Source organism: Dendroctonus ponderosae, unplaced genomic scaffold (genome assembly GCF_020466585.1).
Source record: "Dendroctonus ponderosae isolate FM_Combo_2020 unplaced genomic scaffold, Dpon_F_20191213v2 Dpon_F_20191213_1, whole genome shotgun sequence".
Taxonomy (NCBI): domain Eukaryota; kingdom Metazoa; phylum Arthropoda; class Insecta; order Coleoptera; family Curculionidae; genus Dendroctonus; species Dendroctonus ponderosae.
This window is the reverse complement of record NW_026017110.1, coordinates 54,335,850-54,362,275: the sequence shown is the minus strand read 5'-3', so window position 1 is coordinate 54,362,275 and position 26,426 is coordinate 54,335,850. Positions and strand designations below refer to the sequence as shown.

The 26,426-nt window shown below is 34.4% G+C and overlaps 5 protein-coding genes across 8 annotated transcripts in view; 2 read left to right on the top strand and 3 right to left on the bottom strand.

Moving 5' to 3' along the window:
• The window catches only part of LOC109533802 (nuclear protein MDM1), a 100,629-nt gene extending 91,715 nt beyond the window's left edge, over positions 1-8,914 (bottom strand). The window contains exon 1 of the mRNA XM_048660683.1: positions 8,846-8,914. Coding sequence (XP_048516640.1) covers positions 8,846-8,875 — 30 coding nt within the window. The 5' untranslated portion in view covers positions 8,876-8,914. The remainder of the gene's footprint in view (positions 1-8,845) is intronic.
• Positions 1-9,549, top strand: part of LOC109533801 (heat shock 70 kDa protein) — a 57,878-nt gene extending 48,329 nt beyond the window's left edge. For both annotated transcript variants that reach the window (XM_019899227.2, XM_019899228.2), the window contains exons 2-9: positions 4,671-4,851; positions 5,350-5,537; positions 6,278-6,469; positions 6,528-6,637; positions 7,206-7,525; positions 7,587-7,738; positions 8,325-8,810; positions 9,036-9,549. In XM_019899227.2, coding sequence (XP_019754786.1) covers positions 4,671-4,851; positions 5,350-5,537; positions 6,278-6,469; positions 6,528-6,637; positions 7,206-7,525; positions 7,587-7,738; positions 8,325-8,810; positions 9,036-9,142 — 1,736 coding nt within the window. In that variant the 3' untranslated portion in view covers positions 9,143-9,549. The remainder of the gene's footprint in view (positions 1-4,670; positions 4,852-5,349; positions 5,538-6,277; positions 6,470-6,527; positions 6,638-7,205; positions 7,526-7,586; positions 7,739-8,324; positions 8,811-9,035) is intronic.
• A 680-nt stretch (positions 9,550-10,229) lies between these two features.
• On the bottom strand, positions 10,230-16,135 carry LOC109533805 (uroporphyrinogen decarboxylase). Its single transcript, XM_019899241.1, has 5 exons — positions 15,676-16,135; positions 15,404-15,582; positions 11,748-11,903; positions 11,383-11,682; positions 10,230-10,640 (listed from the first exon to the last, which is right to left on the bottom strand). Exons 1-5 carry the CDS (start codon positions 15,794-15,796, stop codon positions 10,323-10,325), a joined length of 1,074 nt encoding a protein of 357 aa, XP_019754800.1. The 5' UTR covers positions 15,797-16,135; the 3' UTR covers positions 10,230-10,322.
• Positions 16,136-16,738: 603 nt separating this feature from the next.
• LOC109533886 lies at positions 16,739-19,794 on the bottom strand. Its single transcript, XM_019899394.2, has 4 exons — positions 19,710-19,794; positions 19,407-19,655; positions 17,496-17,838; positions 16,739-17,440 (listed from the first exon to the last, which is right to left on the bottom strand). The coding sequence occupies exons 2-4, from the start codon at positions 19,490-19,492 to the stop codon at positions 17,075-17,077; spliced, it is 795 nt and encodes a 264-aa protein (XP_019754953.1). The 5' UTR covers positions 19,493-19,655; positions 19,710-19,794; the 3' UTR covers positions 16,739-17,074.
• Positions 19,795-20,429: 635 nt separating this feature from the next.
• Positions 20,430-24,692, top strand: LOC109533875 (putative GTP-binding protein 6). Of its 3 annotated transcripts, none has more exons than XM_019899382.2 (5): positions 20,430-20,559; positions 20,628-20,820; positions 22,912-23,755; positions 23,917-24,127; positions 24,186-24,692. In XM_019899382.2, the coding sequence occupies exons 2-5, from the start codon at positions 20,687-20,689 to the stop codon at positions 24,407-24,409; spliced, it is 1,413 nt and encodes a 470-aa protein (XP_019754941.1). In that variant the 5' UTR covers positions 20,430-20,559; positions 20,628-20,686; the 3' UTR covers positions 24,410-24,692. The 3 variants fall into 3 exon arrangements, with proteins under 3 accessions (XP_019754941.1, XP_019754943.1, XP_019754942.1); XM_019899384.2 differs by having other exon boundaries at positions 20,611-20,820; XM_019899383.2 differs by having other exon boundaries at positions 20,430-20,571.
• Positions 24,693-26,426: the final 1,734 nt, after the last annotated feature.

Below are 26,426 nucleotides of genomic sequence, written 5' to 3'. Positions count from 1 at the left end.
AACATTTCCTAAAATAATATTTTTGTTTAATTGAGCCTATACTTTATAATTGACTTTCTTGCATTGACTTTTTGAAGTGAATACAATTATGGTGGTCTAAATTCCGTATTTTAATGGAAGAATGAGACATTTTTGCGTTCATTCGATACATTTTTCTTAACCGCAATTTAGCAGAAAAACAATAGCAATGTTTGTTAGAATAGTATTTTAAAAAAACACAGTAATGTGCGGTAACAAGTTAAGCTCTGCCGATCATACAGGTCGCTGACTTGTGAAAACGTCAGCCAACCATATCAGATAGATTTTGTTCCTACCATTCTTAAGCAAAAATATGAAAATTTTCTATATAATATTCATGGAAGAGCTTTGAGGAACTGAGTACAGTCATTTTTATCATGTTATGTTTATGTTGTTATGTTAGAACGCGGAACAAGCCAATTTAATTTGGACATGCTACGTAAAACAGTTTACCGTGTGAATGTTCTAACCAACTTTACAAACCAGATTAGAGTTATTAATGACAGTACGCGTTTAACGAAATTTCATTTGTTGAAAATTCAAACAAATATTAGAAAACACATTCTTTAACACCAAACTGTCATCAGTTTTAACTAAAATAAATGATTGAGCCATTGGTTGACTTGAAAACCCTCATTATTCACACACATTTCAGCTCTTTTAAGGAGGACATTTTTACCTTTCCTACATTTTGAACTGAAATATTTTGGAAACTTTGCAGGAATAATCCGGCTTTCATGTCGTGTGCTAATGTTGCTACCTGTTTGTAAACTTCAGCCTTATCATGACCCCATAGGAAAAAGTCAATTGGTGTCATGTCAGGTGATCTAGGTGGCCATTCAAATGCACTACTGCGCCAATCGTCAATGATATAAGTAATTTCTTAGATGAAAATGCATTTATTAAATTCTTTTGCAATCGATCTGCTCTGAAACGTGTGATTCAAAGTTTTGACAATTTAGCATTTCCTGAAAGCTTGTGGAAATTAATATTTACGAGGAGTCACGCTATGTTACTACACACAGTGTGTACCTAATTCCTACATACAGACATAATTCGAAAATTTTATTTCCGATATTTTGAAAGCGCGTGACTGCGGGCTCTGTTTTATACTTCTGCGTGGAGTTGAATAACGTTGCATGTACTACAGCGGTTTGCGCAGTCAGGTGTTTGTTATCACCCAGAGGTCCTCTAAGCATTAATAAACTCCCCATTTCCTATCTGTTTAAATAATTAGTATGAGTAGTTCATTAGCATGCCGACACGGATGTGACTATTTAAATTCAATATATTTTAGTCGACATAGTAAAGCAATCTTCAAAGCGTCTGACTTATGGTTCGTATAGGTGTAGGTAATTCGAATAAATTTGTCCAAAATAAATTACTTTGCGCAGTGAAATAATCGCTGGTATTTGGGAACGGAACATTAATAACTACTTCGCAGGCGATAAGGAACACGAAAAGCCAGATGACTTGAGCTGGCAAGAATGAACCGGAATTTTGCATTGTAGGAGTTTAGAAGGCTAGACGTTTTATGTCACCTACTACCATTATTTATTATGCCCGTACTAAATAACTTTACCTGTCGTTTCAAGGGCAATAAAATACTGTCCTCTCTTGGGCCTTACGTATGTAGGTAGAAATGATGCTGTAAAACATCTCGGATCTAGAGGGTGTGGCGAAAGCCTGCAGTGTCATAAAAAATCTTGTAACAATAGGTTGTCGGGTAATGTCATAGACCTGAAAAAATATTCAGGAATGCATTTTTGCAGAGGCGGACTAGTTAAGATATGCCATACCCATGCTCGGAATCAACCCCGGCATTAGTCGCTACATGAGCAATTTGCTCACATTCTCGGCAAAAATTAATTTCCTCTTAATCTTCTAGTTCAAAAAATATTTCGTTTATAGTCTGATGGAATATTGAGTCCTAAATGATGATAAAAAACTGTCGCGAACGATGAGCACACAAGCCAAAACACAAAATCCAAGCAATCGAGAAAAGACGACGAAACTTTAATAGAACAAGTTTCGGTTGCAGGGAACATTAATTTGTATTATAGCAATGATACAACGTTGCGTTGCACAAGACACTCACATTTAGCTGCTGTAAAAATGTAACTAGCGCTAGCAGAACTTCCTTCAAATATACGAAAAGCTCTTTTCCCCCAAACTATAATTGAAATATTTATACGATCCATCATAAATTACCCACGTCTAAAACGTCAACGTATCGTTCGGGAATGGAATTGCAGACACTAATTTTGAATAAATAAATTGCTGATATGATAAATTATGAAGAGATTGCTTTATTCAGCAGGAATAAAAATGTCAATATTGATGAACTATAGAACAACGAGCGGAAAATGCCGAATGTTCCAGTGTTACAATCAGTAAGAGGAGGACAGTTGATTAAAACGCTAAATAATTAATTATTTCGTTTTGATAATAATGATGACAGTGAAAAACAAAGAAAATTAAAATTGAAAATTTTGCTTGTATCAAAACAGTAATATAAGCTGGTGATTTTCTAAAGCTTTTATCCGTCGAGGAAAATAAATTTCCTTCTGATTCCTGGCGTTTCACAAACACGAGTGGCTGGCATCCTCAGAGGTGGTAACGAAATGTTGGATGCCTTTAAAGGACGTTCTATGTTCTTGCAGTACATTTATAATAAACCAATAACGTACTCCATCAAAATTTGCGCAATGGTTCCACAACTTCAATTTGAAAATGTATCCAGGCAAAGGCCAGAATATCCATTCAATATCGAGAACAAAGCTTGTTGTTAGGCCTGATTATCTAGAGCTGGAGCCTCCGGCTATTTGGAATATTAAAATGGGAGAGTATTTAAGTTCTTATGAAGATACTTGCACAGCTACCGAAACAGGCGCAGGTGTATAAAACAATCAACTAAGTGGTAACAGTCAATTCGTGTATTGTCATGCGGTATTAAATACCATCTGAAATATTGCTGTAGATTCCTATTCTACTTCTGTGTCTTAAGCATGGAACCTCCTGGTCATTACATAACCAGTTCAAACCGATTCCTCCCGAATTCCTCAACGCCAAAGAAAGAAAGCCTTCTAGTAGTATATGTTAAGGGTTTTCCGAGAATGATGTACTTGTGTATGTGGTTGATGAGATGAAAATATTATATTCAGATTGGAGCGAGGACATTAAAATGAAGAGAAATTTTGTCCAATATGGCGTCAACGAAAAAATAGATGGGCCAAAACAAATATTTGCATTGCGCAGAATTTGCAATGAAAATGAACCTGGCAAAGACTAACAAATTATTGTAATTTACTTTAATTTTGTTGTTTTAATAACGAATTTTATAAATTCCTGTGTTTCTATAACTCATTTTTATAGGAAATTTCTGGAAGTTTCAGGATTTTTCCATATACTAAATCGAAGGAATGATGATGACAAATATATCGAGTTAAAAAAATAAAGAAAACTTGATTTTAATATAACGGTAGCACGTTCTCGCAGAGCGATCGAGAAATGAGATCTATTTTTTTAAATAATACTGCTAATATATTTTAATAGTTGATGATCGACAATCGAATTTCTTATGATTTAAATTGAAAATATTACTTTTCGAACTCTTAAACATCAGGGGTGATTTAGACTTAGTTTGCCTTAACTTATTTGCGTAACTTCAATTGTTTGATTCAGGAATTTACTTTATAGTTCTATAAACGTCTTTAACTCCATTTTAATAATATTACTCTCCTTGCTTGTACAAGATTAACACTGTTGTCTACCTTTTTAATCGATCTTCTGTTAATATATTCGTTATAAGTTCGGAATTATTTCATAGATTAGACTTAGAAGTAGATTTCGTATCTATTTAAAAACAAACAATGAAACTGATTTTTAGCGCAAATAAGAATAAACATATTAAACCACTTTTTATATATCACTTAAAATAACCCAACGAATACCAATTTTATAAAGTTCATGCGTTACAAAATACCCAAGTCCAAGTTAAAGCACTAGCTGTATTTTATAATATCCTGTCCTACTTAAGTATTGTTCAATGCCCAAAAGAATGTCGGCATGGTCAAAAAATGTAAAGATGCTATATAGCGGGAAGTCAAAGAAAAAGTAAGTTTTTATTTGTGGTTCGGTCTGCTGGCCAAGCGTGTCAAATCAAGGATGAAATATAAAGAGTTTTAACAACCAATTTGATGTGAGAGAAAGAGTCTGCCTTGTCATGACGATTCTAGAACTATTCGGTTTAAATCTAATTATGTTTGGGGAAAGATTTTCGACCATTTTCGTCGTGGCTCCTTCATTTCACGTAATAAATCAATTTTGCTCGATAAACCTGCCATATAAATTCATATTTAATTTTTCAGTGACGCTCACTTAAAAGTACAATATTCATCACTGTCAATCAAGACCGTTAAATATTTTAATGTGGTTTGATAATGACTTTAATACTTAATTAGCAAGTGCGAGCAAAAGTGTTTAGTCATTTTCATACCATCATTGCGATTGAGAATGAACAAACTAACGGTCCAAAGACATTAGTGGTTGAATCGAATTATACACATTTTTAAAAACTCATCAGCTTTTATTTGATTATTTATTTTCAGATTAGCCTTCAACACCTGACACATTTCTTTATATGTTTTCAGTTTCTACCATAGAAGCGTCGTGCTATTTCTCGCAACAATTCCAAGGAGAGTATATGATGCAAAACTCAGCAAATGCTGGAGGAGGAATTCAATACAGCACACTCACCATCACTCCCAATTCCATATCACTTTGGGGAAACTGCCAGAAGAGAATAAATAACAACGTTATTTTGATGTTCAAGTAAGTTTTAAGTATTTTTTATTGTGTGTGTCTTGAGACTCAATGAACTTTTGAGTCAACTTTTCAAAAATATATTTTTAAATAAAAAATAATAATTCCTAATGGTTCAGGAGTTAGGCTTTCGCGGCCATTGCTTGCAACTAGTGAATTTTTCGGACTTTTAGGTCGTCGTAGAAACGTTCTTCCTGACGCTTGGCAAGCATGAGAGGCACCTCAACCACACCTGAAGATGCAAGCCACTCGTGCCTGCGAAACGTCAGGAAGAACTTCTTTTCTACGACGGCCTAAAAACCCGAAAAACTCATCACTTCCATCTCATAATCACTTCTTACAATTAGTTTGAGATATGTAACTAAAACCATGCAAAATTTTCAATTTAATGTCATGCAAAATATAGTTGAAGACTTTTCAATATGTGGTGGCTTACTGCACGACTACGGTGAACGTGCGTTTCCGTCTTAATATAGTAAAATATGAACATTTTGATTATTATTTCAGTTACGGTAACACCAGTTGTTACACGTGTCTACATCTGAAACTGCGGTCAACCAATGTACTTCAAGTGTTTGCTTCTAGTCAAGAAATAATATCAAAATGTTTTACAAATGAAGGATCGGCGGAAGCAAACTGTCCTTCACAAGAATCCCTCCAAACGCGTGGTGAAACAGCGGAAATATTATTGTTCAGTAAGTAATTTACATACGTAGCTGCGGTGATTCAAAACAATAGACATTAATACCTAATTAGAAGCAGTTTCTGTCGTCTTTAATTGTATTTTCTAGAGAAAAAAAAAGAAGTTACATGCTAAATCCCGCAAGCAGTTTTTAATCATGAAATGTAAGCAATTCCTTATTGCATAATAAAATAATGATTCAAATTTATTAGCATTCGGTATGGGCATACAATAACTGATGAAGTATTGTAATTTGTTAATGGATTTAAGTTTCACTATTATGACCTTTCTTAGTTACTCACCCGATTTTATAGAAATGGGTTTTTTCAAGGCGAGTTGATATTATGAATATGCAAACATACAAATCAGATTTCTTAAAAATATACTGTAACCGAACGCTCTTATTAACATCCATCCTGCAGTATGAATATATACATATTCAAAATTAGAATAAAGGAAGCAGTTACCTACGTTATTTATATAATATAATTATCACTGATTAGATTTCCTTACTTTAATTGAGATTGGCAAAAAACGCTACAGGTGGAAACAAACAACGCAATTTTAACATTAAACTTGTTCAGCTAGCACTTATCTCAAGGAAATTGAATATATAATAAATTTCCAAAAGCGGGCATTGGATATTCAGGTTCACTAACCATGGATGTTGTTTAAATCTGAGAATTTACTGTTTAGCTTCTTATAGAAACAAGTCTGTCAATAATCCAAATTAATTAATAATTTGATTTACAGAAACCAGGGATGATCAAGGAGTATTCACTCAGAAGCAATATTGTCCAATTGATGGAAAATATTACACAAGTTATAAAGGAAAAAATCCATTGAGATCCCAAGAATGTGTGGGGTATAATTCCACAGTGGATTCTTGCCCTTCCGGATCAACCTTAAATTTTAGACTCAGAAGTTGTACTTTCGACAGCTACGGTAAATGAACCTTGCCCCATATGAGTTTACAATATTTAATATGACATTATTTTTGTAGATTTAAGATTTGAATGTCTGGGACATTGGAAAGGTCCGAGGGATGAAACTTTCTTAGTTTTTACCGACAGTCGACACTTAGAAGGCCAAAAACCAAAATTCCGATGTGCTGTGAGTTTTCAGTTATAATTAATAATGACTTAAAGATCATTATGAAAAAATATTAATGGTTACGTTAAATAATGCTTATTACCAATTTTCTTATAATCTCTGTTTCAATTGATGTCGAATTTTAATTCTTTTTTTTTTAAATAATCAAATGGTTTTCGAGAACACAATGTTACAGTGATGACAATGACGATATTAATTGCTAACAATTTTTAAATTCCGTTTTAATTATCACTCTTACCTACTAATTGAAAATACCGACAAACCAACTGATTATTATCTTGTTCATATTTTACTGTTTAAATAACTTTAGATCGTCTAAAAAAAAATCCGAACTGATTTATTATTAATAAATTCCGTTATTGAAGGACACTTTCAATGTGTATTTTTCCATAATTACATTTTTTATTTGCGTGTGCATATTTATGTGCTAGTGAGTGTATTAGTTTAACAAATATACACCGTGTACAATTGTTTTCCGACACAAAAAATATCCGATAATAATTTGCATTAAAAAAAAATGTACTAAAAAATCAGCAAGTACGTTATTAAGATATTGCTCAATTTGCAGCTCTATAAGCAAGATAGAGAAAGTGGAAAAATTGATATGGCGGTAAGCAGGGACTCTACTTGTACCTCTGACCTGTATAATGCAACAAATGGTTTTGAGACTTTTGTTTTGGCTCCAAAAACGGAGAATCGCTGGCCACCAGAGGTGAGCATTGGAATTTGCAGTTTTCCTAAATGGATGGTCGGTACATGGGAATATGTAAGAGTGGAAGGAGACACCATGGTATACAAAGATCATACCTCATTTAAAACTTACACAATTAAATGTGTTGGAGTGCAAGAAGGTGGAGAAAAGTACCTGATATTCAGTAGAACTCAGTGGTAGGCATATATTCATCTTAGTTTTGGTTTCATATTAATTCATTCATTTCCATGCTTGTAGCGACGAAGAAGTTTTTAACTGCATGAGAATAGCGAGCAGAAGCAGAAATATACTGGAATTTCAATTGGGAACTAATTCCAGCAATAACAAAGACGTATACACTTTATGTTCTGATGAAAATTTTGATGATAATTCATGGGTTACACAAGGCAGTACGTACATATCAGACTTATATTTTTTTACTCTAACAAAACACATAAACAAAATAGGGTGATTATTTAATAAGATTGGAAACTGTTCCGTTTTCCAGAAAATCAACAATAACTGAAAAACGAGTAAAAATACTAATAAAAAAAGGTCATTTAGGGATACAGGATGATCCATGTTAAACTGAAAACATTTGATCTTATCAAGAGTTTTTTTTTCGGTTCGTACTTGGAGCAAATAAACGTTTGCCAATTTAGACTGTCGCGAAAAAAATATTATTTCTGGCGTTTCGAAAGCCGGAGTGCATCATCGATTTGTTGCGTTAGAAAGAGCACACTGATTTCTAGCATCAATCCAGTGTGAACTTTCGAGAAAAGCACATTGCTTAACATCAGGAAGAAATTCTTTTGCACGACGGTTCTACAGCCCAAAAAAATAACTAGTTTCACACTTGAAGTTGTTAAAGCATTAAGTTTATAGAATCAACTGTAAAAAACACAAAAAATAAATACAACTATTTCCAAATATATTAAACAAACAAAATGTTTAAACAATTCTATAAGAGGCATAATAAAGTTGTTTAATTTTTAGAACTTGATATATCTTCAACAAAGCAAACTGGCTTATGTCCAATAACTGGCGAATATACTGGTCATATACCAGATGCTCCTGAACTATGTGCTAAATTATGGTCAGATTGTCGAGCGCCTGATCTAATGTACTATCAAGTCTCTGATTGTTCTGGAGAGATTTATGAAGAACGAGAGTACCAGTGTTTAGGGCATTGGCAAGAATCAAACTTATTGTATACGTATACTGAAAGAAGAGATGTAGCTGATGGAACATATGAATGCTTTGTTGGGTCAATCCTTACAGATAAGGAAATTAATATCAAAGAAGCTGGTGAACATTGCCAAAGAAATATAGACCCTCTTAAATATGGGATGAAATTGACGAAAACGAAATCAATTTATTCTTGTGTGGATCGTACTACGACAAATATGCCACAATTTGGCCCTCCAATTCCGACCAGATTTAGTACTAACAGTCCAAGACGTACTACCAGTAAATCGATTGGTAAGTAATTTAAAATTTCAACAACAATGACTTACAGTGCCACTCAAGTTGCTCCAGTGCATCATAACAGAACAACTAATATTCGATTTTCTGAAAAAAACTGAGCGTTAATATCGTTGATACGTATTAGTAATCTCAACTAGTTACTGCAAATATTTACTATATGATAAAAACAATGCTAATAGCATATGATGAACGTATTTTTATTATTTTTCATATTTTCAGATTCTAATGAAATTCCAGAACTTCCAAAGAAAAACAGTAGTGCAATTCAAACGCTGTCCGTACCTGTTTTATGTGGAATGCTGTTGATACTCGTAAATCAAATTTGAATGTAATTTTTCATATTTACTTACCTTTCCTTAGGAAATTATATAGATATTTCCAAAGAAAATGTAACGAAATGCGGAAATTTAAAGCGAAACAAAAATGTAAAGCAAGGTTGTATAATTATCACAGTTTCTATTCTATGTGTGATATGTTTGCTCATTAATTTTCATAACACTCAACGTTAATTCGGTTCTAAGATAAAAATAATATAAAACCAAACCAAGAGATCATATGAGACTGTAATGCGGTTGGGTTTAAGACGTAGAAATATAGAACTTTATCAGGTAGAAAAAAGTTTAATCCAACATTTCCGTTAATTTGTAGATTTTACTTATCACTAAGTGCATTTTAAAATATTATAGACTATGTTCTTGCCAAAATAATAAACTTGTAAATACTATATTTAAATCAAATTATTTATTGGTTTTCTGAGTAGAATAAGCATTTTCCTTAATTTAACAAGTAACTCTCTATAATTTAACTAAGGATATAATAGCTGATGGTTTAATTCAAAAATACAAAAGCTATATATATCTTTAGACCCAATGCCAAATTTTACGCACTTTTAAATACATGTGTATAATAGTTTTATATATGACCAGTTTTAGGTTGTAAGGCTTATTTCCTAAAAGATGTACTGTGTATTGGTACAAACATGTATTTATAACCAAAACAAATGCATGTGATGTCTAAATTTAAACTTATTGTGATGTATATTTATAATTTACTCAGACCAGATATGTATGTAATAAAATTATGTCATTTTTTTCTAAGCAAGTGTTTGATGTCTTCCCTATGATAACTATGGGTGATAATAATTCTATCGAAAGTAATTTAATTTTTGACAGTTTTCGGGGTTGGTTACTTCCATTACATTGATTTCATAGGATTTACGAATTAATAATTCTGTTGTCGAATTATATTTACTGTAAATTATGCGGCAGATAAATGATCAAGGTATATACATATATTTCCAAAATGTGTTTTGTGTAACTTGCTACTAGACTATAATGCGTACTTCAGATGAGACATTATGAAACCGTAGGTCCGAAACGGGAAAAGGCGGGTTAGAAGAAAAGGACTATGAAGTAACTGCAAATATAAACTATATTCCTTCAATTTCAATTTCGTTTCATCCATGTTCTAAAACCCTATACCATAAAGTTGCCTACATAAAACTTATTAACCATCAAAATTATGTACTGTATCAACAAAAGTTTGTACAGAATCAATTGGAGCGTCTGGATAAATCCCATGTCCCAAATTAGCAATATATCTACCGTTTCCAAACTCTTCCAGCATTGTTTTAATGTAATTCTCCAGATCAGCCTTTGAAGCGTAAAGGGCTGAAGGATCTAAATTACCTTGGATAGTTATATTTTTATTCTTGAGAATATTTCTCACAAATTTCGGCTCCACTGTCCAATCAATTCCAAGGACTTCATATCCTAAATCTGCCAGTTCTTCAAGACAATACCAACCACCCTTTGCAAATAGAACCTTAAACAGGAAGAAGTAATTGAACGCAAAATAATAATGCTGAACAAAATCCAAAAGGGACAGATAATATATTAGTTTGTACAGTAACAATGATGACAGATAAGTTCTGGGAAAAAAACGTTTGTTTGATTTGTTCTCTTAGTTATTGCTGTTTGGATCCGATAGTTTCTGTTCTAAATGATACTGATGGGCGAAAAAGTTCAGGGTTAGTTTTTGTTTATTTTACTTGGTCGTCGGTTCAGTGCACCGAAAACGCTAAAATATATATGAGTCCCTCGGTTCTTATTATTTAAGCAAAGTAATAGGATAACAGTTTAGCAGTATCTCAACCGTTTTCAGGTACGAATACCACCTAATAGTAAAAATGTAAACTTGAAATATCCGGACGTTTATGAGACAATCTATTGAGCCTATTTTAGTAAAGATTTCTAATAATTTTTTGTATTGTATTCGGTCAAAACCATATTTGTAAAGTATGCATAGCTTTCTTTCCCTTTAGAGGATTCTGTGGTTTTGCTACCAGCATAGTCATGGACGCTATAGGATAGAGATCAATTTTGTGAAGATTGAATTTTTTTACTGAAAAAAGAAATGACAGATATGTTTGAAACTGGCAAAACACGGTCAACATTTAGACCGGCCAAATGTGAATGGATGTATGTAAGTCAGAATTCAAATATGATTTACAGTAAAACGCTCAACATTGTAGCAGACAATATGAACATATGAAAAATATAGTTACCATGGGAACTTCTTGCAGATTTTTTTCTTTTAGTTTTGTTCGCACATCCTGTGAAATGCGTTTCAAGTATGGTAAGCAAAAAGTTGCATAAAGCTGTTTATTTAAATATTCCGCATTGCTATCAAATATTTGCACAATTTGAGCTCCGTATTCAATCTGCATTACTAAATAGTCAATAATCACTTCTGTCAAAGTATTTATTAATGCATGGGACTCCTCTGGGAATGCATAGAGCCATTTTTTCGCTTTCGAGTAGGTTTTAGATCCACCCCCTTCTATCATGTAACCCATCAAGGTCCACTGCAAATGAATAAACAAAGAGTTAAGTTCATATTCAAACTGTGCCAATGCTAATCAGCTTTTACCGGTGCTCCAGAGAATCCAAATAGGGGCACTTTACCTTCCAATTTATGTCTGGTCAAATTAATTGCATGACCAACATATTCCAATTTTTGGGCCGTCCCGTTAGCACTTAACGTTGCCGCTTTGTCAAGGGTTAAAGGCTCAGGCAATACGGGGCCCTATAATTTTCAATCTTCGTTCACATTTACAAATACAATACTATTAAAACTAAACACTAAATCGTAAGTTTGCAGAGGTTTATACGGGGTTTGGTAACTAGATGCATTCCTTGCAGGGGGTGATAGTGCAAGTATTATTTTCAAACAATAAACATAATTCAAATTCCTGTTCAATTTGGAAGAGAAAAGGTCTCTTGACTTTTTGTAGTAGTAAGTTTACATTAGTTGAAAAGCTAAAACGCATGTATTTTAGACGCTGCGTCTAACGTTGAGACTGGAACAAGTTCCATCCTCGGCGACTACTAGTAGCGGCTAGTAGCAGCTACAAAAAGTAGATCGTGTGCGCGACTGTATTTAAAATAATGAGTAACATTTTCAGCGTCAAAACTGCCCCTTAGTGGGGTCCCTTAGTAGCATAGTGTCACAGTGGAAAGTTCGCTCGCCGTTGAACAAAGAGAAATTACATCCTTATCATTATACACCGATTCAAGACTTGCTTGAAAAAGATCTTTCAAAGAAAATGGGCCCATTTATGTTAAACGCCAATATGGAGGAGTCAACTTTTCTCAGTAGAACTTTGTGAATCGACGAATCACATTTTAATCGAGAGGGGATAACCAACTACCATAATTCCCGTTTAACGTCGAACCGCAATTACGAAAGGCGGTTCAGTGCTAATGTTTGGTGTGGTGTAATAAACGATCAAAGACAATCAAATAAATGAGCAAAGATACGAAGACTTTCTTATTAATCACCTGCCACCACTACTGGAAAATGTGCCGCTCAATATTCGTCTGAACCTGATCTTCTAGCATGACGGATGTCCTGCACATTATCGGCAAACTGTAAGGGTACTTTGATCATCGTTTTCCGAATCGATAGTTCTCCGTTAGACTTTCACGTATGGACCTATAGGGCAGGATGAAAGAGTTGATTTATGCCAGGGAAATATGTACAAGGGCGGAACGGAAGGATTTTTGTCCAGGGTAAGCCGGACACAAATAAGACGGGCACATGCATGCGATAGAAGAAGGGAACTTCATTTTGAGCAAGGTCTTCAAACGTTATCCTTTAGAATTAATGAATAACATAATAATTAAAAAAAAATAAATACCTATAATTTTTTAATTAAAAATTTAGTAGATCGAAAACTAATATTTTTCGGTATATGGTCTATTAAGGAAACATATCCAAAATTACTTGCACTATCACCTCCTGCAAGGAATACATCTACTTACCAAACACCCTGTATATTGTCATAAGCCAACTGTTTTAACAAATAAGTATAACCATTAGACTTATGGATATTGTTATTTTGTTAAATTTTCAAGTGTAAGTTTACTAATGCTGCCTCCTCATACAATTAAGCAAATTGGGTTTCAGCGCAGATGAAGTGAATTATCTCACTTTTCATGCAGATATTGCATTAAAGCGTTACATTGGTAATGTATGTATAGGTATATACATAATAGGTATGTCTTACTGCACATTCACCTCTTTCGCTAGATAGGAATTATTACAGCGTTTTCCCAGGCCTGTGAGAAAAACTGCAATTTAAGGACTGGGTTGATATTTGCACTGATGTTAGCCAGGGGCGTGCGGTCCATGGAAGCAAGGGAAGCATTGCTTTTGCTAGAATTCCCTAGAAGTCGGCCAACCGAAAGTTTTGAAAAATAGCCTTATTATTTTATTTTATTCATTGTGTAATAAACCGCAATATTCTAACTAAAAGGGTCGATCCTCCATAACAAATTAGGCAATGGCAATACCGCACAAATATTTAGCGCAGTATGCAGCAGACGAAATTAAATACAAGAAGGAAGAAATATTGTAATCATAAGGTTCTTTCTTTGTCAGACCGGTCATCAGCATACAGCCTGCAACAGACCGTAGGTGCATAGCGCGTAGTGATCCGTCGCAGTCCGAGCTTCAGTCTTGTCTTGATCTTGTCTTCATCTATGGCTTCAGTATGCAATATTTCCGACTGCTTTTCGGTCTTCATATGAAATTTTCGGGGTGAAAAGAAAAAATACAAAGGTCAAGTTGCGAGTTGGTCCATAAGGAATGGATATGGATAAGCCGTTGTGTGGATACCCACTGTGCGCATTCACCTCACGTTTGCTTTTGCAGTTCGTAGGAGTCCGAAAAATATTATTTTTTATTTCAATAAACATGGTAGCATGTTCTTCGACTGATTTTTCGAGAAGTGATGTATAATAGTATATGACATAAAATAATAAAAGTTGTAGGGAGCACTCTACGTGCAAATGGAAAAGTTTGCGTTACCACCCCATTAACTAAAAGACAATTTTGTTACATTTTTGAATATACCATTTCTCACGATTGAAATGTTGACAGCAGCCCAGAATTACAAAATTTTATTTAGATTTAAAGACATGTATTAAAAAATTGAAATGCTATACCTTCATAGACAAATATTGTCTATTCGGTGCATTTTCCAGAACAGTTTTAATGTTCCTTGCATACAAAATCTTGGACTTCGATGCTTTTAATACCATCAGGCATTATTTTAAGTAGGGTTCTAGTATTTTGGTATAAGTTGTCGTGTTTATATTGTGATGAATGTTGTTCGTAACTCAGAATTAAAGAATCACATCGGAGAAGGTGTTTCATCTTACATGACAATTCTTGGAAGTAAGCTAACAATACATTATCCAAGAAAAAAACTTCAAATGTGTCACTTCTTATTTTTGACGAGGTTTTGTTGGTAGCATGTAGTTTGTAGTGGCTGTCTGCTATCTGTATAATATTTGGGGTGTTAAAGTTTCGCTTAACATTTGATTAATAGACATTTACTAACAGTAAGGTTGCGTTGAGATTCAATTTACTAATTTAACAATATTATTTGACGAATAATATCTCGGCTAGACAGAAATTAACCGTAACAGAACTGTACGTTTGATTTACAATGTGTAAAATGTAACTTACTCAGATTGTAGGTAGTGTGGTTTTTACCACTCTAAGTAGTGGTGGTAGGTATAGTGTATTTAAAAATTGCTTCCCTTCTTTAAAATTTCACCGATGTTAGCACAATAGTTTTTCGCTAGTCGCATTCAAGGAGCAAATAGGGATTCCACTTGAGAAATTGACTCTTGTAATATTTTAAATCGCTGTTTGCGCTGTTGTGCAATTTAATTCGAAAATCAATGTAAATGATTAAGAGAGCATACTGTTAAATGTGAACACATATAAAAGTTCATTCTTTGTACCAAATATCGTGAATGATTTTACTAATATATATCGCAATTAAAATGATTCCGCTCTACGTGAGCTCAATAAACAACGCATAGTAGATAAATATTTTAGTCTGAGATAGCCTTGTGGTTGTTCCCTTATCATTATCCGGTCTACTTTAAAATATTGATGTTAACTAGTTATATTACAGTCCTGGCTTTGAAAGCCCTATTTTCTGGTTGACAATATTTCAATTATCCAGTTTATAACACTCCATACATATGTATTATATTGCCCTGACTTACCACACCAGCGCGCATTTCTACTTCCATACCAAGAGCCTGAGGAATAACCAGGATATCGCTGAATATAATTGCTGCATCTAATTCAAATCTACGTAAGGGCATCAGAGTTACTTCAGAAGCATGTTCAGGATTCTGACATATTTCGAAAAAACTATGCTCCTTCCTGTACTGTAGAAACTCTGAAAAAAATTGCACACGATACATTAGTGTCTTAGTACTACTAAAAAAACTTGCAATATTAACTGCATAATTAGTACTATATTAGGATTTACCCGGTAGATATCGCCCAGCTTGTCTCATGACCCATATAGGGGTTTTGTCAGGTTTTTCTCCTAGGGCTGCCTTGAGAATTCTATCATTCTTTAAAGCTGGAAAGTTCCTGTTTAGAGCCATATCTACACTATCACTATATCACAACACTCCGAATTTTTCCAGGTCAATTATAAACAAAGCGACATAACCTCAACTGCAAATTGATGATGACGTTCTATGATGATGACATGTAATCTTTGCATTACATACATACGTATAATTTATTTGAATGTAATGATGTGCATAATACGCACGTAGTGTTTATACACTGTGGCTTAGTACCGGGATATCGAAAACCGTAAATTATATCAAATTGGTTAAATGGGAAAGCAGCTGCGCGATTAAAAATCTAATAAAATTGTAAACCGTTGATACGAATGAAGACGAAGCATTGTAGGGACGCTCAAATACACGTAGGACAAGGAAATACAATGATTATATAAAGTTTCATTATCCGAATTTTATACAAGCGTCTTACTTCAAGATCCATTGTTTCCAATCCTTTTTGTGCCTAGTTTGTGCGTTCCATGCAAACCATTGGGTACTGAAATAGCATCTGATCCAGATGGAAAAAACTTACTGGTGTTTTCTCAAAATATTTCTTCACTTTCTGTCTATTTTTGCAGCAGCAGCCATACAAAATTCTTCCATATTCACCAAGAATTATATTCTGTTAATATTAATAGCGTTCTTATGGCAATTTAAAACGTTTTCTTTTTCTCTTTCACAAGTTCTGCTCTCCTTGGCAAGGATCCATCATTATATGGCATATATTGTTCACACACATCGGTTTTAAGTGAGTTTTTCACTTTTGTGACGGTGTGCGCTACCAACTCGACCGGCAACATGGAAAAAGTTGCTAGACTATGAAAGAATATTGACAAGATGTAACATTACTGCAAATACTGTAAATTACTGCTTACGAATTCTTAGTACAAAATTAGAACCACTTCGACTGATTATTACGTGCAAGTTGAAACACTGTATAAAGTGCGTTATTAGCTGTCTATTAAATTTAATTAATTTTTTTCCTTGAAAAAACTTTATTCAATTAACATTTACTTACAGTTTACAAAATCTGCACTTAACTTAGATTATGACTAAATAGTATTATGTCCGACATTACTTACAAATAAATAAAATGTCAAAAATAAAAAATCACAAACAAAACTAGCAATTCTGCTATTATAGGACAAATGGCAATAAAATGCGTTCGCTAAGGAACTTTAAAGATCTATATAGTAATAAATAAACTTAATAAAGTAACGAAAATAAAACGGATCTCCATTAATACTAATAGTGCGAAAATGTTAGGACGTTATAAATCTTGGGCAAATGTAAATAATTTGAAAACTATTATTAAAATTGCTTGTCGCCACTTCCCGGTTCTTCTTCGGTTGCTTCCATCTTGTGCTGATCAAATTCAGTTGCAGAGTCGTCACTGTCTTCTTGTGGTGCTGTGGCCAATCGATGATCATTTCTTGGTTCCTCATTAGACTCAGACCTTGATGTAGATTCCTCTTGATGGGGGGGCAGACTATCGTCAAACTCCCGTTTTTTCATTACGCCGCTGGCCTCTGGCACTTTTTCAGCAGATACGGCCATTTCCGTAGTTTCTTCGACACAACCTTCCTGAGCAGGTTCTAGGTTTTCTTCGGAGTGATTCCCTTGAAGGACAGACAATTCGGCCATGAGCCGGTCTTGCTTTGCTCGCATGAGCCCAGTCTGTAATAAAGCACGAATTACAAGTTTGTTACAATAATGTCTTTAGTATACTAACCTTAACACGTTCTTCCTGCTCTCTCTGCAAACGCAGAGACATAGGAAGATCCAGACTTTTAACTCCCGTATGCATATCTGGCATGGACTCAGTACGACCACTAGGTAGAGCTTTTTTGGTCATATTTGGTTTGAAGCGCTGTTGTTCGGGCCGCTTTTCCAAAGAGCACAAACGCATATCATGGGCAGCAGCCATGTTCGTGTCCGAAGAAGATTTCAATGACAGCTCTTTCATTTTTTTGCTTGCTGCATCAAGGTTTTCTCTGAATTTGATTTCTTCCCTCACCTTTTCCAAGGCGGCTTTGAGTTGGTGACCGCCGTCCGGAAGGCGTTCGACTACACTTCTATAAAGTAAAAATATATTGAAACAATGATATCCTTAGTTCAGTCAACGTAAGATGCAATTACTAAATTCATAAATTTAAAATGTATAAATTAGGTTTGAAGATGTTGAAGATGTTTTTCAATGTTCCAGTCAATGGACACGAAAGTTCCGCGTTCATAAAACATTCAGAGAAAATTGCCGAATAATTTCAAATTGTTTAAAAAATCAGAAGTGATCACCTAACCTGCAACTAAAAGGAACTCAGTGGTAAGTATAAACTACGCTAAACAATTCCATGCAAATTCAAGGAAAAAGAAGACTCATGAAAGACCCAACTCTACGAATGAAACCTTCATTTAGCGACTGCTTTAAAACAGCAACTAGGCCGTACGTGAATAAGCAAAATGTCCTAAAGCAATTTGGCGGGTAGCTGCAAAAGACCAACAATTGGGCGAAATCCCAATAAAGTGTTGATTTGGACAGCTAGTAATAAACTCAGACATTGTAGATTGAAAATCAACAACTTCAGTCACTTGAAAACCCACTATTCTAATCAAACACCGTTGAGGACAACAAAGAGTAATTCCGACTAGCAAAGTTTTAAAATATTCTAAAATTGTTTTATGAATCACAATTCAAAATCAAAACTGTAACTAACAAAATGTCAGAGGCTAATATGAGTATCAATTGAGCAAAAACGTGCTCTCAAATTCCATGGAAATTCATCGAAAAACGATTGGATCTGCCAAAAAGACGAGTCGCACCTGAAAGAGCCAATTCTACGAATAAAACGTTCATTTAGCGACTGAGACATTCTGGTAATCAAACACCGTAGAGGACAATAAAGAGTAATTCCGAAGAGCGAAGATAAGTTTAAAAATGTTCGACAAAAATGGTCGAATAATCTGAAATTGCTTTATGAATAACAAGCCAGACTCAAAACTGCAACTAACAAAATGTCAGAGGCCACTGCTGGAATATTGCCAGCAAATTTGCTGCTCATGAAAGAGCCAACTCTACGTGCCATGTCGATTTGACGAGTAGCTGTAGTAATCGAAGCTGAAAAGGACCAACATTTGGAAGAAATCCCTATAAAGTGCAGATTTAGACAATTGTTAATAAATGCACACTTTACATTGAGAATGTTAAAGTTCAGTCATTAGTAAAGCACTTTTCGAAGAATTAAACAGCGCTGAGGATAATAAGGCAGCATTTCCACATAGCAAAGTCACTGTGGCCCTAAAATAATCGACAGATAATTCTCGAATGTTCTGACACCTGATCAAGAACATTAGCAAAATGGCGGAAGGGTAGACTTTCGCCGGTTAATTCCGACATGAACTGCATAGTTGAATAATCTAGAAACGTTTTAAAAATCATGAATGTCTGAAAGTCAATGTGTGATATACATGGTAAAATGATCAGACCAGCCAATAAAACAATTATAATTTAGGCATGACTTGCAGTTCTTGAAACAGGCAAGGGAATAGAACTTTTGATTTGGGCGTACCCTATAAAACGAGAACCAAGTTTTACAGTCATAAGTAAAATAACAGGAACATTTTTAATTAGTTGGATATTACTTACGGTTGGGCCACAAGGGATGAAAGCCGTTGCAACGTCTCACGTAGGGCTTCTAGGGTCATCGTTGTTACATCAATATCGAAGCACATTTTGCTATTTAGATAGATTTTGGCCTCGTATGTTCTTGCTACCACCGTATCTGGTTACGACTCGGAATGAAATGGGATTTATAAAACCGTTGCTTCTGTTCGCAAGGCTATGATTAGTGACAAAAAGCATGGCCAACTGTGCAAATATTAAGGGTGTATGATCCTAGAAAAATATAAACGGCTATTATCTGGAAAACCTCTGGAATATTAAAATTACCTTAAAATTTGTGGAAACCCAAGGCAATCTCACTCAAATTCAATGAAAACAATTAGTTTAATGTACGCAAACTCAAATTTTGTATCGGCCTAATAGCGTCTATCTCTTTCGCGCTCATATGGGAAGTAAAACACACATGACCCGGATTGGTACTTGCCGCTGTATGATTCCAATGGTGTTTTAAAAGAAGATGAACAAGTGATAGGCAACCAGAAAAGCTACAAGACTTTTAATAGACAATTTTTGCCTGATTTTACTTTATAGGAAGACATGCATTACATTGTTTTTTGTTCATTCTGCTTGCTTTAGGATAACAGACTGAGAATGAAAACTTCTCGTTCAACTAGTAATGTTATAAATACAAGCAATCGCTAATTTAAGTGTAGATGTGAAGCAAACTACCTATTCATAAACACCACTTTTTATTTCATGAAAGGAAAGTTCATGGTACAACGACAGAGACCAGAAGAAAACAAAATAAGCAATCTGTTAACATGTTACGTTAAATACTTCCAACATAATTTATGTAATTGTAAATAAAACCATTTCTTATGAAAATTTGGCTATTGCGGTCGGCATTTCGACGACCTTGTTTTCCTGAAGTGTGCTTCAGTATCTATTATGCAATCTCCTTCGGAAACCACTTAAAAAGTTCGAAAAACTAAAATTTACAGACTTTGTTTTGTTTTTTTCTGTCCACTTTCGTAGTTCTTGAGCTGGCAACGCTGGTGGATGTAACACCGAATAACCACAAAATAACCAATATATACATATATAATATATATTATTTTATAAATTTCTTTAATTATTTTTATTTGGATGTTTTCATTTGGCACTCAAGCAATCGCCAGTAAGTAAATGAGTAAGATTAAAGTTATATCGAATGCACCTTGTTAACAAGATAAATGACCATTTTAGGCGTCCAGGTGTGAAACACTTTTAATCCAGTATTAGTTCTAATTCAACATATTGCGAAGATGCTACCATTTCGATATTGTGGCAGGCTTGGAAGGACTATTCGGTTTCGATCGCGTACCAATCATAGAACCTTATGCAGTCAAAATGAGGAAAATCTATCCGATGATCTATCAGAGGTTTTGTCTTCAGACAAGTAAGTTTGTGACCGTTACAGATTACATAAATTAGGTGAACATTTCGTGTGAGTCCCTCCGAATTTTTCGTTTTTTGTTGTTTTATCTTAAAGAACACTATGTTAAGCAGTTTCAGCGAAAAAATCCTGGCTGCTCCATAATTTAAGCTAAAAAACACTTCAAACTTTTAAAATTCGCTTTTCCAAAACCATTTATTTATGCACGAAAATGAGATTGTCGGGTGCTATTTACTAAATCGTGTTTGATGTATTAACAGAATATGGGGGGTTTGCTAAACGTCGAGCTCGCCGAATAAGAGGAACCTTGGGAGTCTTGCAGAATAAAAGTACGATTAGTTTTGGATATCATGTGATATCAGCAGCTCCGGATCTAGTGGGGCTACAGGGGCTACAGTCCCGGGCCTCACGATGTCGGGGGCTTCGGTAAGATCTAGTATAAAACGACGCCGGGGCGCCGTCAAAGGGATTGCGGCTTTTCAAAACGTCGCGACAAGTGGTGATATCGGATCTTTTCTTTAGAAAGGGGCCTCTGCAGGAAACGTAGCCCCGGGCCCTACCACAGGTTAATCCGGCCCTATTAAATTTTAAAATGAATCCGTCCAATATTATGGTGCTATCGTCTTTGGTCACTACTGACTCAGGCCGGTTTTTGCAATGGTTGCAAAATTAAGAAATAATCCGTAGTGTATTAGGGTGTCCCGTGGAAAACTGCCGCCAAAATTGTATCATTCAGAATAAGGCTCTACGTCCTTTTGGAGAAATATTCCGTTGCTAGAGATGTAAAAAGAGTTATGCTGTCCTGAGAATATCATTTTTTAAGAACTGTTCTCTGCTCGTTGGCCAAATATTAATTTTATTGTGGCATGGGATAGCACGCCCAGGAGTGATTAGCTTCCTGACTGGTGCCTACATTTGCACCTGGAAGCTGTTACAGTTAATTTTTTTGTTTGGTATGAATAATTTAGAGCAAAATTTCTCTTCCATTTTGCTAGGTATTTCTTTTTAGTTCGTCTTTACTTTTTACAGGTGGTCCTGGTCATCAGGTCAGTCACAAATAGATGAGTCTTTTGTCACCCAACGTAAATATCATGTGGGCCGGTTGATACCTCCGAAATGGGTTTTGAGAATGTATGATGCTACCTCAGAATGGGGACTTTTTGTCCCCAGGCGATCTGTGGAAATCCTGCTAGGACATATAAAAACTCATTCATATTCGTCCTGGCAGTGAAATTTAGTTGGACTGCTGGCGCGGTTATAATGGTCTGTCCGTTAATACGAGCATAGAACAGTAAATCATAGTAGATATCTTGTGGATCTCGAAACGGTGGTTTATGAAAATCATGTCGAGGCCTATTGTTCTAGAATAAAACAGTTCCTTCGCCGTTTGGGATTCATGCATTCGCCACATATACCAGAATACGTGGGCCAATTCATGTGGTGGCACTTTTATGGGCCGGCACATCAGACTTCATACTGTGTCAAATGAGAGATTAGTACCAACTAATCTCTGGTCAAATAGCCGAAATGTCCCCAAAACTAGAAAATGCCAATTGAGCTTGCACGTTTTGTCATAATTTTATCACCGCTCCTTTCTTCACTAAATTTTTCAGGTTTTTCAGATATGAACCCAAGCAACCTTTCTGAGCTAACGCCATAGTAAACTCCGATCCGGGCAGGCTTTTGCAATGATGGCAAACTAATGGATTAATCCAAACAGAATTTAGGTGTTGCGTGAGAGCTTGCTGTCGAAATTGCAACTTTCGCAAATTGTCGTATCTATTCCGAAAATCATTTATTACCAGAGGTATAAGATAGATTGTTCTTGCCCGAAAGGCTTTTTTTGGGAATTGTGCTTTGCTCTCTTAACTCTTGAAAATTCACTGAATTACCCGGGCCTACTGTACAAATTTTAGCTCAAATATGGACGTTTTTCTAAAGTTTGTAAATGTGTTCTAGCATGATTCTATAGACGATACGCATTTTTTTAGAGAAACTACTTTATTTTAAGAGTACTTTAAGGGAAAATTAAAAAGAACTCAAAGAAATAGATAGAACAAAAAATAAATAGACCGTTTTTTTTTCAATTTTTAGTGAATATAATCACATAGCAGAACATTACTTTCATTTGAAGGAAGCTCATAAATGCCTGATAATTCAACCTTACGTTAAATGGGGCCCCAAGAAACTCACTATAACTCCTGAAGAGCAACTTGGTGAAGCAATCGCTCTTATCAACACCTTACCCGCATGGAACGTAAAAGATACAGTTACTGTTCCGATGGATAATTTAGAGAGGAAAACTCTATTTAAAAGTGGCACTATGGATAGAATTAAAAAATTGGTACAAAACAATAGTGATATTACGGCTATATTTGTTAATTCAAGTTCAATAAACAAATCGACTACAGGTATACTTCAGGGTAATTTTAATCGGCCGATATTGGATCGTTACAAAGTGGTTATGCAGATTTTGAAGGCCCATGCCACAAGTAAACATGCTAAATTACAAGTGGCTTTAGCAGAGCTGTATTACGTACAGAGAAAGTCAGAGAAAGACTTAATGTTTAAAACCTATAATACTGAAGCCTTGCGGCTAATGTTTAATGAAAGAGAAAAGAAGATTAAGAATCAGATCAATATTCTAAGAAATCAAAGAAATCTTCTGAGGAATAATCGGAAAAGGATGGAATTTCCAGTAGTAGCTGTAGTAGGTTATACCAATGCAGGAAAAACGTCGTTAATTAAATCCTTAACAGGCGAACAAGCTCTAACTCCTAAAAATCAACTGTTTGCCACTTTGGATGTCACCGCTCATGCAGGTCAATTGCCTTCTGGCTTAGAGGTTTTGTTTATTGATACAGTAGGATTTATTTCTGATATTCCAACAAACCTCATAGAATGCTTTGTTGCAACGTTGGAAGATGCGTTATTAGCAGTAAGTAATTATGTAGTGCTAGTATGTAATTCGGATTAACTTTTGTCTTCATATTTTTTAATTAAAAATTACAGTTGAGTTTTAACTGGAAAATATTAATTCAGCAACTTTTTAAAATTAAATTTAAAATTATATTTTCCTCTATAGCCAGTTTATTTCAGGATGTTATATTGCATATAGAAGACATTTCGTCAGAGAGTTATGAGTACAAACGACAACATGTGGTAAAAACTCTTGAACAACTGGAGAAACAAGTAGGCTGTAAAAATATTATGACTAAAGTGATTTCTGTTGGGAATAAATGCGATTTGGCGGATGGGCGTGATATTAAAGACGCCAATGTATTACTCATTTCAGCAGATAAAGGAATTGGTAATATTAAAATGTTTCATATTAATAGAATTCAGAAGGCATCAATCGTTTATTTTAGGCTTAGAGAAGCTTAGAAGTCAGTTGGAAGAATCTGTATTATACAGAACGGACAGACAGAAAATTGCTATTAGCATACCAAATGGTGGCGACGAGATTCGATGGTTATATAAAAATGCGACAATTTTGGATGAAATACCTGATCCGAAAGATTTGCAATCTATTTCCGTTAAAGCTATTATTACGAAAGCTAATCTCGCAAAATTTAAACATGCTTTTATATAGCTAGATATATGAAAAATGTGTTATTATGATTACATCAGATCTTAGATCTAAACTGTCGAAATTACTTAGGAAAATTGTATTAGGATATATTTACATAGCTTTTAATTATGTGATTATATACTGACCTTTTTAAGACTAGTGTTATGACTTGGTGATTTTTTAATTTCTTTATTGTTAAACAAAATAAATTTGAATAATTGAACTGTCTCACAAAATAATTGTTGCTCATTATGCATACCAAGTATTTGTAAATATATGGATTTAAAAAATGAAAACAAAAATAGTTTGTTCAATGTGTCCCACTACGTAAACCGCCAATGAGTTTACAAAAATCGTACTATAGAACGGTTTAGAACATACGAGGGTATGTCGAATATAAACGGGATGGATTTAAAAAAAAATTGTGGCCGGTCAAAGTTGGTTTTTAGGTATCCTGAGCGACCGCGATGATTTGAATTCCGTTAGCTCGCTTTAGTATTAAAGAGATCATAACCGAACAAGCATGGATTGAGTACGAAAATTCTCACGTTGACTAAAGTTTTGGTTTTCATCTTAACTAGGAATACTATAGTACCTAACAATGTGTTCAGAAAAATGATATTTAATGATATATTTTTTCAAGTTACTGAAATATGTTCCATCGATAAGAATTTCTTTTTAAATACTAGAAGGTATGAAATTTATTATTTTGAGTTGGGTTATTCGTACATTGGAGAAACACTGCAAAAACTATGAGTTGGTTATTTTTGCATAAAAACTACGCTTCTAGATACAATCTAATTATTGCAGCAGATATATTATATTATTATTATATAATATATTATATATAATATTTCTTCCAAACAACCGCCTAATTATCTTTCAAATTAGATAAAGCGTATTGCCGAATTATGTAAATAGTGTACTTAACATACGAAAATAAAACAGTATGCACAATTGTCAAGTAAAACTGATTTTTATGCCCAGAACTGAGGATGTTTCACGTATTATACTCCTTTTTGGTAATATTTGCTCCTACCCTATTAAATTTTTTCCTGTTTTCCTTATTTTCTCACCACTTATTTTCTCAACGTCTTGTATAGGATTTATTATTCGTGAGCCGCTACCGCTAAGTCTCAAGTTCTATAATTTGATGCTTTCGTAAATTATTATCACCTTATGGCAAATATCTAGATGTTAATAATCAGTACGCCCATGCCTAACGCTCTGAGATCGAGAATAGTGCATTCATCATTTTAAATTAGCAATTTAATTAAGATTTATGTTGAAACCGGCAACCATTTCAATTAAATGAAGATGAAAAAATTGTATTATTTCTATTTCTGTGTGAAGCGCATTTACAGAATACAATAAGGATTTTGCTTATAATTTGTTTGCTTATTATAAGTTTGCCTTTAATTCTTCTATTTAAAAACTCTAGGCGACATCTTTAATATTCCCGGTTTCCAAGAAATGTGTTTTACAAAATGAAATTTTTTGTGTATTGTGATGATGTTAAAAGCACATACAAGGTGACGGGCAATAACATTTAGATATTTTGACCCGCAATTCTGGAGATTAAATTACTAAAAAACGTTCGGATAAACGTACTCCAAAAATCGCAATCCAAATTATTATTTGTATTGGAATATTTTGGAAATCGTTTGCAGTAAAAATAGGAAATTCGATGTGGAAATGCGAATACTTGAATTATCTGTGAAAAAACAGTCAGCGGCCCGCTTGCCTGAAAATGCATTTTCATACTCCTGTATGGTACATTGGTTTATTAAAACTCATAGGAAACGGTCTTTTGTAACAAGATAACAGTAAGATAAGACATAATGAACTGTTGTTAGTAAAAAACTTTTGCGAATATCAGATAATTATGTGAATTAATGACACCTTTCGCGCTCCATATACGGAACTAACCAGAAAAAGCTGTAGAAAACATTGCTTATAACAGTACTCTTTACCAGACAAATGTGTGTCTAGTAAAACAGGAAATATGAAAAAAATCTTTACCAGGAAACCGAATTAG

Excerpts from the sequence above, each read along its gene's own strand:
- LOC109533875 (XM_019899382.2), top strand. The coding sequence starts at position 20,687 with ATGCTACCATTTCGATATTGTGGCAGGCTTGGAAGGACTATTCGGTTT. Across the intron at positions 23,756-23,916 it reads TGGAAGATGCGTTATTAGCA|GATGTTATATTGCATATAGA; the intron begins GTAAGTAATTAT and ends AGTTTATTTCAG. Across the intron at positions 24,128-24,185 it reads TTCAGCAGATAAAGGAATTG|GCTTAGAGAAGCTTAGAAGT; the intron begins GTAATATTAAAA and ends CGTTTATTTTAG.
- LOC109533886 (XM_019899394.2), bottom strand. The coding sequence starts at position 19,492 with ATGTGCTTCGATATTGATGTAACAACGATGACCCTAGAAGCCCTACGT. Across the intron at positions 17,839-19,406 it reads TCATCCCTTGTGGCCCAACC|AAGTGTAGTCGAACGCCTTC; the intron begins GTAAGTAATATC and ends TTTACTTTATAG. Across the intron at positions 17,441-17,495 it reads AGCAGGAAGAACGTGTTAAG|ACTGGGCTCATGCGAGCAAA; the intron begins GTTAGTATACTA and ends GCTTTATTACAG.
- LOC109533805 (XM_019899241.1), bottom strand. The coding sequence starts at position 15,796 with ATGGCTCTAAACAGGAACTTTCCAGCTTTAAAGAATGATAGAATTCTC. Across the intron at positions 15,583-15,675 it reads AGCTGGGCGATATCTACCGG|AGTTTCTACAGTACAGGAAG; the intron begins GTAAATCCTAAT and ends AATTTTTTTCAG. Across the intron at positions 11,904-15,403 it reads TAGAAATGCGCGCTGGTGTG|GGCCCCGTATTGCCTGAGCC; the intron begins GTAAGTCAGGGC and ends TGAAAATTATAG.